The sequence below is a fragment of the Garra rufa genome, chromosome 19 (genome assembly GCF_049309525.1).
Source record: "Garra rufa chromosome 19, GarRuf1.0, whole genome shotgun sequence".
NCBI lineage: Eukaryota > Metazoa > Chordata > Actinopteri > Cypriniformes > Cyprinidae > Garra > Garra rufa.
In genome coordinates, this window is record NC_133379.1 from 32334393 (window position 1) to 32347337 (window position 12945).

General features: G+C 35.2%; 1 protein-coding gene across 1 annotated transcript; it reads left to right on the top strand.

The window, feature by feature from the left end:
* Positions 1 to 3908: 3908 nt before the first annotated feature.
* On the top strand, positions 3909 to 12797 carry LOC141293058 (retinol dehydrogenase 12). The gene is made up of 6 exons (XM_073825100.1): positions 3909 to 4166; positions 5623 to 5862; positions 5956 to 6045; positions 7953 to 8141; positions 11390 to 11499; positions 11986 to 12797. Exons 1-6 carry the CDS (start codon positions 4004 to 4006, stop codon positions 12181 to 12183), a joined length of 990 nt encoding a protein of 329 aa, XP_073681201.1. The 5' UTR covers positions 3909 to 4003; the 3' UTR covers positions 12184 to 12797.
* Positions 12798 to 12945: the final 148 nt, after the last annotated feature.

Here is a 12945-nt window from a genome sequence, read left to right on the forward strand (position 1 = left end):
TTGTCATTGGGTTTGAATGGATTGTACTGTAATGTTTGTCAGGTGGTCAGCAGTGTCTATTTATATGACGTCTTCGCCCCTCCCATTACTCACGCGAACACCCTCTGGTAACCTTGGGTAATGGGAGGAGGACAGGAAATAGACAAGCACCACATGCTGACAGCAGTATCACGAGTTGTTCAAACTTTTTAAAATGTTCCATCAGTATCAATTATAGATTAGATTATCCTGCAATATATCACACATATGAACTGATATGCATGTTTTTACAGTCAAAATGAATAATTTTCATAGCAGTTTAACTTTTGTGCATGCAAACTGTGATTGTAAACATGCAATTTCTCAAATGTGGTACAAGGTCTTATTAGTTAATGTATTAATTAACATGAACAGACAATGAATAAAAATTCAGTTGTTTATTGTTTGTTCATGTTAGTTCACAGTGCATTAACTAATGTTTTAGTTTTAACAGATGTGTAGATATTAATAAACTTGAACAATCACATAATTCAATAAGTAGGCTAATTAATGAATGATTCACTCTTCTTTGTACTCTGTACTCTGATAATACGCTAATAATACACTATCAGCAGTATTTACTATAAGTTTTAAAGATTTTCTAATGTTTATCTCTTACTAAAGAATGTAGGAACTTGTGCTATAGATAAATAGATAATAGCTGACCAAAGTACATGCTTATAATATATAGACCTATATACAGAATGATAGTTTTATCATACAATAATATGTGAACCTGGACCACAAAACCAGTCTTAAGTAGCACAGGTATATTTGTAGCAATAGCCAAAAGTACATTGTATGGGTCAAAAGAATACATTTTTCTTTTATGGCAAAAATCATTAGGATATAAAATAAAGTTTATGTTCCATTAAGATATTTTGTAAATTTCATATCATAAATTTCAAAACTTAATTTTAGATTAGTAATATGCATTGCTAAGAACTTCATTTGGACAACTTTAAAGGCTATTTTTTGCACACACAGATTGCAGATTTTCAAATACTTGTATCTCAGCCAATTATTGTCCTATCCTAACAAACCATACATCTATAAATTTCAATTTTTTTAAAAATTACCCTTGTGACCAGGGTCACATATAATAATTTGTAATGTTTAGAATTTTTAATTGTAGTTTGATTTTTTTATTAAGTTTTATTTTTGTTGTTTTTTCTTAAGTTTTAGTTTTTAAACTATTTTTAAATCAGTTTTGCAGTCTAACGCTGACTAGGTGGTATGCCAGTTGCAATATGGAATACAGTGAAAATTAAGATAAAGTGTGTCATTTCTGTGCCAAGAAGTGATACAAGAAAGTTTCCCATTAGGATGAGAAATACTCTTCTCCACACCTGAATGGGTTAAAAATGTATTTACGCCTATTACTAAAAATGAGAAAGATATTAATTAGGTTATCTGTGGTCATAAGGACTCGTTCTGCATCTGGTGCACTGAGATAGTGACCCTCTTAGACACAAACACACCACACACACTCTACAAGGTCACCCAACACGGCCCAAGGTTTGTTTTATTACATCAATAATATGTTGTTGCTTTTTTTTTGGACAGTTATGGACCTGGCAGAGACCCTCTGCACATTCATCATGATGGTAAGAGTTATGGACTTTGTTGACTAATTATGGACTTGAGAAAAGTCATTTATATCATATTTAGCATTATACTGTGGAAAATCATTTTTTCTGTATTTTTAATATTACATGATTTGGTGAGTAATTTGACCTAAGAACTAAAACACTAAAAGGAATCTGTATAATTTACTCAGCAAAGATAAGGTGCCATTAAGCCATGTGATAACAGGCCGCTGGCCTTTGCTCCTGCATATGCGGGTAAATGATTTTAAAAATGTTTTTAAAAAAGCAACATGAATGAATTTTTTAAGAGTGCAGGAGAAACATTGTAATAAAATAAAATTTGTTTTATTTTTATTTTTTAATATGGTCACAATATACTCTTCTTAATAGGGATAGTTCACCCAAAAAAAATAAAATTTCTGTCAAGATTATATTTTTAAGATTGCGGGAAACCTTATTGACTTCCATAATGTGAAGAAAAAAATACTATGGAAGTCAATGGGAACCAGCAACATTCTTCAAAATATCTTCTTTTGTTTTTAGAAGAAATAAACCCATGCAGGTTTGGAACAACTTGATGGTGAGTAAATAAAAAATTAAGTTTTCATTTGTATTTTTGGATGAATTATCCCCTTAACGATCAAAATTACGGCAAATGTTTGTGTCTGTGCCAAGACTAGAACCTGCTGTGGAGGAAAAGTGACAATGATATCAGCTTATCTTTGCTTTGTGTATTTCATTAGGTCAGGAGCATTGGAAGTTTCTACATTGTGTGTAAATGGGGATAAATATTTTTTCACAGCTTCCTTAGCTTCCTGATCATCAGTCCTAAGTTTTGGCCTTGACCTGGAGCATATCATACAATATTTCAAAGGAAGTGCTATATAGGCCAGCAGCCAGTTATTTTTCCTAGGTGCTATTGTGCTATGCTGTTTGCTCAAAAAGAATGAAAAGGAAATCTGAGGTGCAACAAATCACCTAAGGTAACTTGACCTCAGGATTTTCCTAATAAACGCTTAGAAAGAATGCAGTAGTTCACTCGCATTGTTTCTTAGTTTTCACAAACGTATCACTTTCTGCAGGTTACATCATTCTGCCAAATAATTCAGCAATTTGTTCGAAATGCAGATTCAAATTCGAACAAACAAAATCGATTCAAACAAAACACAAATGAATCATTAAGTCATTCATTCATTCACTTCTTGACTTCACTGAATTCTTGTATGTATAAAAAGACATTACAGACTCCTTCCTGAAATAACATCTTACAATGGTCCGAGCCTTATTTTGTAACATGATGTTATTAGTAATCAAAGTAGACAAAATCTTTTTCAATTATTTAGGTATTCAGGTCACTAGTTGGTGTTTCCTTACTTTGTGAAGCCCACTTGTCCATAAATTGTTGTAGAAAAACAACATCACTTTCTTGCTTGTGTGTTGTTTCTTTATAATATAATCATTCATAAATTATTAATAATTTTAAAAATATAGTTTTCTAGGGGATTTAAGCTATTTGGGTCACACAAGTACACTAAATATTACATTTATTTAAACAACAACAACAACATTATATTATTGTTCCAATCCACCTTATTTCTCCCATAAGAGTGGGCACGGCCATTTGTAAATTTCATGGGTCTGGCTTCTTGTCTCATCCGCTTCCAGCTATTTTTAGCTGTACAAAACAGCTTGTTTTGCTGCTTGATATTTTTTTGCTGCTTGACTGGTGTGTATTTCCATATCATATTAATGCATTATCTTAAGTATAAACACACGGGTTTGTAATGCAAACAGTTTTACAGTTGTATTTATGAAATATGGGTTTACTTTGAGGTGTTTGCAGCACTTGGTTCAAATATGAATGCACTGTGAATGTGAGTTCTCATAAAATCAACATTTTATGGTTTGACCTTTACAAACACAAAAGTATCCTTTCAGAACATAAATATATTTGTGTATTCATATTTTTGAATACTAAACCATTTCAACATGCTAAAACATAATATTTTAGCATTTTGCCACAGTTAAAGTCTGTTTTAAATGTAATCGTCGTCAGAAGAGTAATATGCTAAACTTGTTCGGCTTTACAACAAAAAATAGTTTTGCTATCTTTCAATCGACCGTCCGTCTATTTGTTTGTCCTTTAGCTGCTTCTACCCGTGTACTGGCGTTTAACTGACGGTCTATGATTAGTAAATCGCAACGTTAAGACCCAGAGAAGTTTGAAGTGTTTGCTCTAAGTGGATGACTGCAATAGTCTCGAGTTATGCCTTTACGGTCTTTGCCCCGTGCGCGCGCATAGTGCGTAGTCGTGCCAGGGTGACACGGATAATGCTCAGCACATTGCCACTCTTAAACAAACCGAGGATTTCAACGGAGGCACGCAGACTTGATAAATGAACTGGGAGTGGAGTGACATATATTCCCATCCGTTATGGATGGTTTCGACGGTGATCCTGGCCATCATAGTGCGCGCGCAGCGGAAAGCGTCGTGGAACCCGCGCGCCTGTCCAGTGAAGTTAAACGGAAAGACTGCGATTGTCACTGGGGCCAACACGGGTGAGAATCAAACTTTTACTATTTAAAATATACATTAATGATATTTTAATGTAAGGTGGTGAGCACAAACGCTTTGATTTGCATATTTTCTTTTACACAGAAGTCCAATGACACCAAAATTATAAGTTCAAGACGTGTTTCACGTAACGCTATATAAATCCTAAACTTGTCATGGAACACCTCTGCCCTGCTAAAACTGGTTAAACTTGCAAACAGGCGCCAATCTTTACCAGATGTTTCACATAGTTGTGTCTGGAGTGACCGGTTTGTGTCACGGTGTGCACAGACAAAAAATGTAATTGTTAAGCGGTTGAATGTTTAGGTAATTTGTCTCAGATGTTCCCTGAGAGCATTTTTTTAAATAAAAATAGAGAATAGAGAATACACAGTTAAACTAAAAATTATTCAGACACCAGATGTCATTTTTGATATATTGAGGATATTTTGATAAATTGTGACATATTATACCCAAATATTCTTCATACAGTGGACTACCAGTACAGTAGAATTTTGAACCATGTTTTGTTACATACCTTTCTATTAAAGTTATCTGACTTTGTTATTATGAATCTGACACAGTTTAACTTGAGTTATTGTCATGTTTTATTAACATTTTCTAAACTATAGCAAAAAAACTGTGATAATGAGAGAAATGTTGAAGGTATCTGAATATATTTTGGTTTGACTGCAGAATACATAAACAGAAACGAATGAGACAGGGTGAATTCAGGTGAAGTGGGACTCTTTTGCAACTGAGATGACTGAGGGAAATGTAACAAATAGAAATGAGTATACAAGTATTATAAAAATGTGACCCTGGACCACAAAACCTATTGTTCTATTAATGTATGGTTTGTTAAGATAGGACAATATTTGGCCGATCTACAGCTATTTGAACATCTGGAATCAATTTTCTCAAAATATTGAGAAAATTGACTTTAAAGTTGTCCAAATGAAGTTCTTAGCAATGCATATTACTAATTAAAAATTAAGTTTTGTTACATTTAAGGTAGTAAATTTACAATACATCTTCATGGAACATGATCTTTACTTAATAACCTAATGATTTTCGACAATTTTGACCCATACAATGTATGACTATTGCTACAAATATACCCGTGCTACTTAAGACTGGTTTTGTGGTCCATTGTCACAAATGATTCTGAATACTGATTATTGCTCAAATAATATACAGTCTTGAAGAAATTCAATGAAAAAATGTTTGAGGTTATATAGAAATCTATTTTGTTATTGTGATATACAGACATTGCATATAAGTAGGAGCTTAATCTAATTTTGAAATGATGATGATAAAACATAACGTATTTTTATATCCAAAACAGTTTTGGCATGTGCTGTTGTGTTGCATAAAGTCATACGTAATTCTTTTAATAGTAATATTTACTTACTTTCTTATTCCCTACAACTGCTGTGTCATTCACCTCTTATCTTATAGGTATTGGGAAGTTCATTGCCCTGGACTTTGCCCGCCGTGGGGCGCGGGTGATCCTGGCATGCCGTAGCGAGGCTCGCGGAAATGCAGCGCTGCAAGAAATCAGAGAAAGTACTGGGAACCAAAACGTACATCTGCGTCTACTTGACACCTCGTCGCTCGACTCTGTCCGGAAGTTTGCGGCACAGATCTTGGAGGAAGAGAAGGAATTACATATCCTCGTCAATAACGCAGGGGCCTCAGGTAGAACGACCATCTATCTATCTCTCAAACATTTATTTCATAAATGAGTGTCCATAATTGTCCATACAAACAATGGTTTGTTCACGCCTACAGGCCTACCCAGTAAGATCACTGCAGATGGGTTGGAAATCACTTTTGCAACCAACCACATTGGACCATTTCTGCTCACCAGTTTGCTTTTAGGTCAGACAACATTCCCACTGTTATGCTTTCTTAAAGAAACAGTTCACCCAAAAATGACAACCCTTGTGCCATCCAGGATTGCTTCATCAGAACAGATTTGGAGAAATTTAGCATCAGGTGGAACCTCTGCAGAGAATGCATGTCATTAGAATAAAAGTTCAAACATAAAAACACGATAAAAACATCACAACAATTCACAAGTAATCCACACAACTTCAGTTCATCAATTAATCTTGGGAAGTGAAAAACCTGTGAGTTTGTAAGAAACAAATTCATTATTAAGGCATTTAACTTTCAACCAAAGTATCAGTTATCTACCTATAATATTTCTTTTTCTAGTGAAAAAGTTTATCACCTGTTGTCCTCTCACACAAAAATCCACCAACATGTGTGACCCTGGACCACAAAACCAGTCATAAGGGGCAATTTTTTTTAAATTAAGATTTATACATCATGTAATCTGAATAAATAAGCATTGATGTATGGTTTGTCAGGATAGGACAATATTTGGCCGAGATACAACTATTTGAAAATCAGGGTGAAAATCACCTTTAGTTGTCCAAATGAAGTTCTTAGCAATGCGTATTACTAAGCATAAAATTAAGTTTTGATAATTTTACGGTAGGAAATTTTAACATGGAACATGATCCTTACTTAATATCCTAATGATTTTGACCCATACAATGTATTTTTGGCTATTGCTACAAATATACCTGTGCTACTTAAGTTTTGGTCAAATATTTGTTAAGAACTTAAAGGAACACTCCACTTTTTTTGGAAATAGGCTAATTCTCCAACTCACCCCCCCCCCCCCCCAACTTTACCGTTTTGAAATCCATTCAGCTGTTATCTTGTTCTGGCTATATCACTTTTAGCATAGCTTAGCATAGATCATTGAATCCTATTAGACCAATATAGCATCGCGTTCAAAAATGACCAACGAGTTTCGGTATTTGACTCTTTTGAAAACTTGACTCTTCTGCAGTTATATCGTGTACTTAGGCCGGCGGAAAATGTAAAGATGCGATTTTCTGACGGATAAGATTAGGAACTACACTCCCATTCCAGCATAATAGTCAAGGAAGTTTGCTCAGTAATATCATGCAGCACATCGCAGCACAACGTGACCAACTGCATGCACAGGGAGCGTTCTTTGTTGGAAGTTACCTAGCTAAGAACTAATTTTAGGCACTGCGTGATATTACTCTGCCTGCTGCATCCGGCAGCAAACTTCCTTGACTATTACACCGGAATGGGAGTGTAGTTCCTAATCTTATCGGCCTAGAAAATCGCAGCTTTACATTTTCCGCCGGTCTTAGTACACAATATAACTGCAGAAGAGTCAAGTTTTAAATAGGACAAATATCGAAACTCGTTTCTCATTTTTGAACGCGATGCTATTGGTCTAATAGGATTCAATGATCTATGCTAAGCTATGCTAAAAGTGATATCGCCAGAACAGGAGAACGGCTGAATGGATTTCAAAACGGTAAAACTCAATTTATTAACTCGGGGGAGTTGGAGAATGAGCCTATTTCCAAAAAAAAGTGGAGTGTTCCTTTAATATGTCTGCATATTTCTCTCCTGGTTCAGACGAGTTGTTTTCACTGGAAAAATCAATATTATACACAGAGGACTTGTATTTCAGCCAGTAGCAATGATTTTATTTTGTTAATTGATGGTCTGGAGCCTTGTGGATTATTGTGTTGTTTTTATCAGCTGTTTGGACTCTCATTCTGATGGTACCCATTCACTCCAGAGGATCCATAGGCTAACAAGTGATGTAATGCAAATTTTTCCAAATCTGTTTGGATGAAGAAACTAACTCATTTACATCTTGGCTGGCCTGAGTAAACTACTCATTTGAAAAGACACTGAAAGTAACGCCTCTTTTTATTCTCACACAGACCTTTTGAAGAAATCAGCTCCAGCTCGAATTGTAAATGTTTCGTCTATGAATCACTGGAGGGGTGAGGTAAACTTTGATCATTTTCGCGGGCAAAATCTTAAGCATGTGATGGACGCTACGTATAATCACACTAAGCTGCACAACATCATCTGGACCAACGAGTTGGCACGCAGGCTTCAGGGCACAGGTACACGTCCAAACCACAACTCATTATACTGACTGCCTGCTGCTGCCATTAGAAAATGAACAGAAAGTCCTAATTAGATTTTGATAATTAGATTTGACATTGCTTGATGATTTAGTAATGTGTGTAATGCACACTCTTTAAACTCTCTATATAAATTGTGAGCAAAGAAAAATAAGACATCAAAGACTTGGCAAGCTGTGTTCAGATTTGCCAAGATACCAAAATATGTAATTATAAGAATGAATAATAATAAACTTAACATTTCTACTCATGCCAAAAAAAATCCAGTTTTTCTGTTTTGGTATAGTTGACAATTCAGTCAAATTTGAATCAATTTCCATTAAAGAAATTTCCTGATAATGTACTCCCCCCCATGTCATCCAAGATGTTCATGTCTTTCTTTCTTCAGTCGAAAAGAAACTATGTTTTTTGAGGAAAACATTCCAGGATTTTTCTTCATGTAATGGACTTCAATGGTGGCCAATGGGTTGAAGGTCCAAATTGCAGTTTCAATGCAGCTTCAAAGGGCTCTACACAATCCCAGCTGAGGAATAAGTGTCTTATCTAGTGAAACGATCTGTCATTTTCAAAAAAAAAAAAAAAAAAAAAAAAAAAATATATATATATTTATATATAGATACTAATTTATATACTTTTTAACCACAAATGCTCGTCTTGCACTAGCTCGTAGGTGGAAGTACTGACCCAGGGTTTACAAAGCGAATGTGCAAAGAAAGTCAAACACCCTTTACAAAAAAAGGTAAAACAACGATGTTGGACAATACTGTTAAATTTTTAAATGTGTTTGAAATCGTGTTAATTTTGTTAGCTATTTTCAATTTTAGTCTTAGTCCCGTGTTAAATATCCTTTTTAGTTTTTATCATATATAGTCAACCTTATCCTATTTAGTATTAGTCAAGTTTTAGTCGACTAAAATTCTAAACATTTTAGTCTAGTTTTAGTCGAAGAAAACCTTAAGTATTTTAGTTTTAGTCAATGAAATTTGACAATTTAGCAATAAGATTAATTTAATTAACCATTAGTTAATAATTCATTTATTCGTTTTGGCATTCATTTTGTATTTAATCGTACCTTGTCCTGTTTTTGTTTAGTCAAGTTTAAGTCAACGAAATGTATGAGCATTTTAGTCAAGTTTTAGTCAAAGAAATTACTTTTTCTTCATGCTGTATGATGGTTAAGATAACAATCATTGTTTCTCAAAATTATAATCGTGTAATCGCATTTTAGGTATTGCACTTTTACCAGTAAGAACAAAGCAATAGAATGTGCACTCATACACATGGTTTATTTGACCTAATCTAGTGTACTGATTTATTATAGGCTTTTTATTAAATAAATTAATACAAAGACGTATGCACTCTCTCTGTCTACATAATGAAAACTGGTAAAACAAGTGAAAAATATTATAATAGTGAAATTCCTAATAGTAATACCATTAATTACAAATTGCAATAGCCCATGTTTCTCTAATAAAACATCCGCGGTCGAGTAAATTAATTTATTTGTAACCATAATCGCAAACAATGTAGTCGAGATCTCATGACAAAACACTGACCGGCTGAATGAAGCTTTCATTTAGTTCGCTAAACTCCAGCTTGTTTGTCGGTGTTTTCATATCAGCGGCGGCGGCGCTTCCGCAATGAGGAGCGAGCTCGTGCGCGTGGTTGCCAGATTGATTAAAATAAGCAAAACACCGGGCAGAAAATGTATACACAAGCTTCGGGGGACGCTACTGTAAAAAAAAACCTGGGTACAACTTCCGGTGAGGCGGCGGACGTAATATACCAGTGGTATTTTGTCTGCTAATTAGCGAAGAGGCTAAGTGTTTTTCGGACCATTGTTTACTTTGTAAACACCCTTATGAGAGATGTCATTACGGTCCTTAGGGACATATGCTGTTCGAATTTGTGTTTCCACATCGTTAGCAAGTTTGGATCGAATCCTTAATGACTGTCAACTAGTGAACCGAGGCATCAGAGCTTGTGTTAAAGGGCATGCCAGATGAAGCCTTGATTCTAGGCTTGTGTTGTTAACATAGAAATCACTTTACCAATTACAATTAAATGTTTAAATGCCCAGTCATACAAGTAATTTGAAGAATACAATGTATTTCCAGAAAATTAAATATTTGCAATACGCAATTCATATACATTATTCTTCTATTACATCATATTGAGATTCGTACTGGCATTTAACAAACACACGGTTAGGCTTTTATTTGTGCATGTATCATGAGTCGATCGTGGTGAATGCTTCTTTTTGCTGATTTATTTTTTACTAACCACCAGATAGCGCTGTTTTCGACACTCTCGAAGCTTTGAATTGTTTCCCGAAACAGTTAGAGGAAAGTCTCGGTGCTTCACGAGGCTTCATTTGCCCATCCTGTCCATCCGCTTTTGGAAACTTGTGGATACTTGTAGCAGAAGCTCTAATTCTGGGATTTTAACTCTTGTTATCTGGCAACCACACAGGAAAGCTCGTGTAGTAGAGGCGTGTGAAGCAGTCCACAATAAAATTTCGTCTCCTTTTCTTTGACGAATGTTTTTTTTATTTTTTGGGTACATTTTAGAATAAGTGTCATCTTATTTCGTCAACAAAATTGCACGTTGATATAGTCTTCGTTTTCGTTTATTGACCTTATTGTCGTCTCGTCTTAGTCATGGGAAAGCTCGTCAACAAACATTTTTCGTCATAGTTTTCGTTGACGAAGTAAACACTGGTTTGAAATGAGTTTTTCGTCCTATCCTACCCTTCTTAACCGAAGTACACAAAGAGCTAACCACGTGTGACTTTTTAAACGTGATAAAGCGCGCATCACAGGGCTAGTGCAAGACCAGCACATTTGTGGTTAAAAAGTATATACATTTTTATATATTTGGAAAGTTACCGATCGTTTCGCTAGATTAGACCCTTATTCCTCAACTGGGATTGTGTAGAGCCCTTTGAAGCTGCATTGAAACTGCAGTTTGGACCTTCAACCCATTGGCTCCAATTGAATTCCACTAAATGGGGAAAAATCCTGATATGTTTTTCTTAAAAACCTTTATTTCTTTTCGACTGAAGAAATAAAGACATGAACATCTTGGATGACATAGGGGTGAGTAAATGCTCAGGATTTTTTTATTCTGAAATTGAACTAATGACTAACTAACTTCTCACTCCACTGACAAAAAAGAGAAGTGCTTTACTTTTTTCCCTTTAAACCATGTTTTTTGGTATGTTTTAGGCGTGACGGCAAACTCTCTGCATCCGGGTGTGGTTATGACTGATGTAATGAGAAACTACAACTACATAGTGCGATTCCTCTTTAACTTAGTCGGCTTTTTCTTCTTCAAAGTGAGTCAACTATCAGTCCAATCACTTAAAACAAACACACACCATTTCCCATCAGCAGCCGCTTCCTGTCAACTCCTCAGGCTCCACTAGTGCACTAGTTTCCATAGTATGTGGATAAAATGTTTTAGTGCTTTACAAGCTAGTCTACATATTTATGCCTTTGTGCATAACACAGATGTTTAGTTGCCTTAAAGGCACAATAACAGGGATGCAAAAGAAAGAAGATAAAGTCAACAAGAGTAGCAATGCTTCACTGAGAAGCAGAAATGGCCTACTTTCCTAAAAAGGAGTTAAATTACATCTAATCTGGTAATCTGACCATTTGATTGTGCAATTCTTACTCATATCAGGACCAGTGACATAAGTTTTATTTAAACACCAGGAAGGACCCACAAGTTTACAACAGCAAATGAGATTTATGACCTGACAGAAATTGTTCATTATACACTGACTATATATGTTTATGCAATTTCTTTTCTACCATAGACTTCTGAAGAAGGGGCTTTCACTCCAATATACTGTGCCGTGTCGGAGGAAGCAGAAGGAATAACAGGAAAATACTTTAACAGTGATTGTTCCCTGGTCTTACCAGCCCCTCCTGCCCGAGATCCGGCTCTTGCAGTGAAGGAATATGAGTTTTGTGAGAGACTGACTGCTCACCCTCATGTCGTTCCGAACCCCTAAGACCTTTGTTCATCTTCGGAACACAAATTAAGATATTTTTGATGAAATCCAAGCGCTTTCTAACCCCTCACAGCAATGCAACTGAGACATTCAAGGTCTAGAAAGGTAGTCCATGTGACATCAGTAATTCAACCGTAATTTTATAAAGCTACGAGAATACTTTTTGTGCAAAAAGAAACAAAAATAACAACTTACACATTCAGGCCAAACTTGCCAAGTCCTCCAAGTCTTTTGAAGCTTTATGTGAGAAACTGACCGAAAGCCTACTTTTGCCTAATACTGATTGTTCCATAAGCTTTATCAGAGTCAAACACAGCTGTTACTGATTGTTATAACGTTAATCTTTTTTATAGAGCAAAACATGTTTGAAAACCTCTTTGAATGAAGAACATCATGAATGAAGACTCATTCTGTCCTTATGGCTGTCTTGTACACTCAGCTTTTAAAAGGAATTGTTCTTTCAGTTGTGATGTTTTTGATGTTAACTTCTGCAAAGTGATAGTTCTTTTGTCAAACTTATCACTAAGACACAGAATGAAGGCCGTTGAGGAAAAACTCTTAAAATGCAATGTGAATTCCTGCATTTCTACAATAAACACAACTAAATGTTTCAACATATGTTCTCGATTTGCTAAGAGAGTTTTGCATTAAAATTGCAACAAGCTAAAGCCTCTATAATTAAAAAAATATGTGTAAGCATGCATCCTATAGTTTACATTCCATATGCTGACTTCTAATCAACATATTGAAAAACCTATACAT

Coding starts and splice junctions, on each gene's coding strand:
- LOC141293058 (XM_073825100.1), top strand. CDS start 4,004: ATGAACTGGGAGTGGAGTGACATATATTCCCATCCGTTATGGATGGTT. Junction 4,167..5,622: donor TGTCACTGGGGCCAACACGG/GTGAGAATCAAA, acceptor CTTATCTTATAG/GTATTGGGAAGTTCATTGCC. Junction 8,142..11,389: donor ACGCAGGCTTCAGGGCACAG/GTACACGTCCAA, acceptor GGTATGTTTTAG/GCGTGACGGCAAACTCTCTG.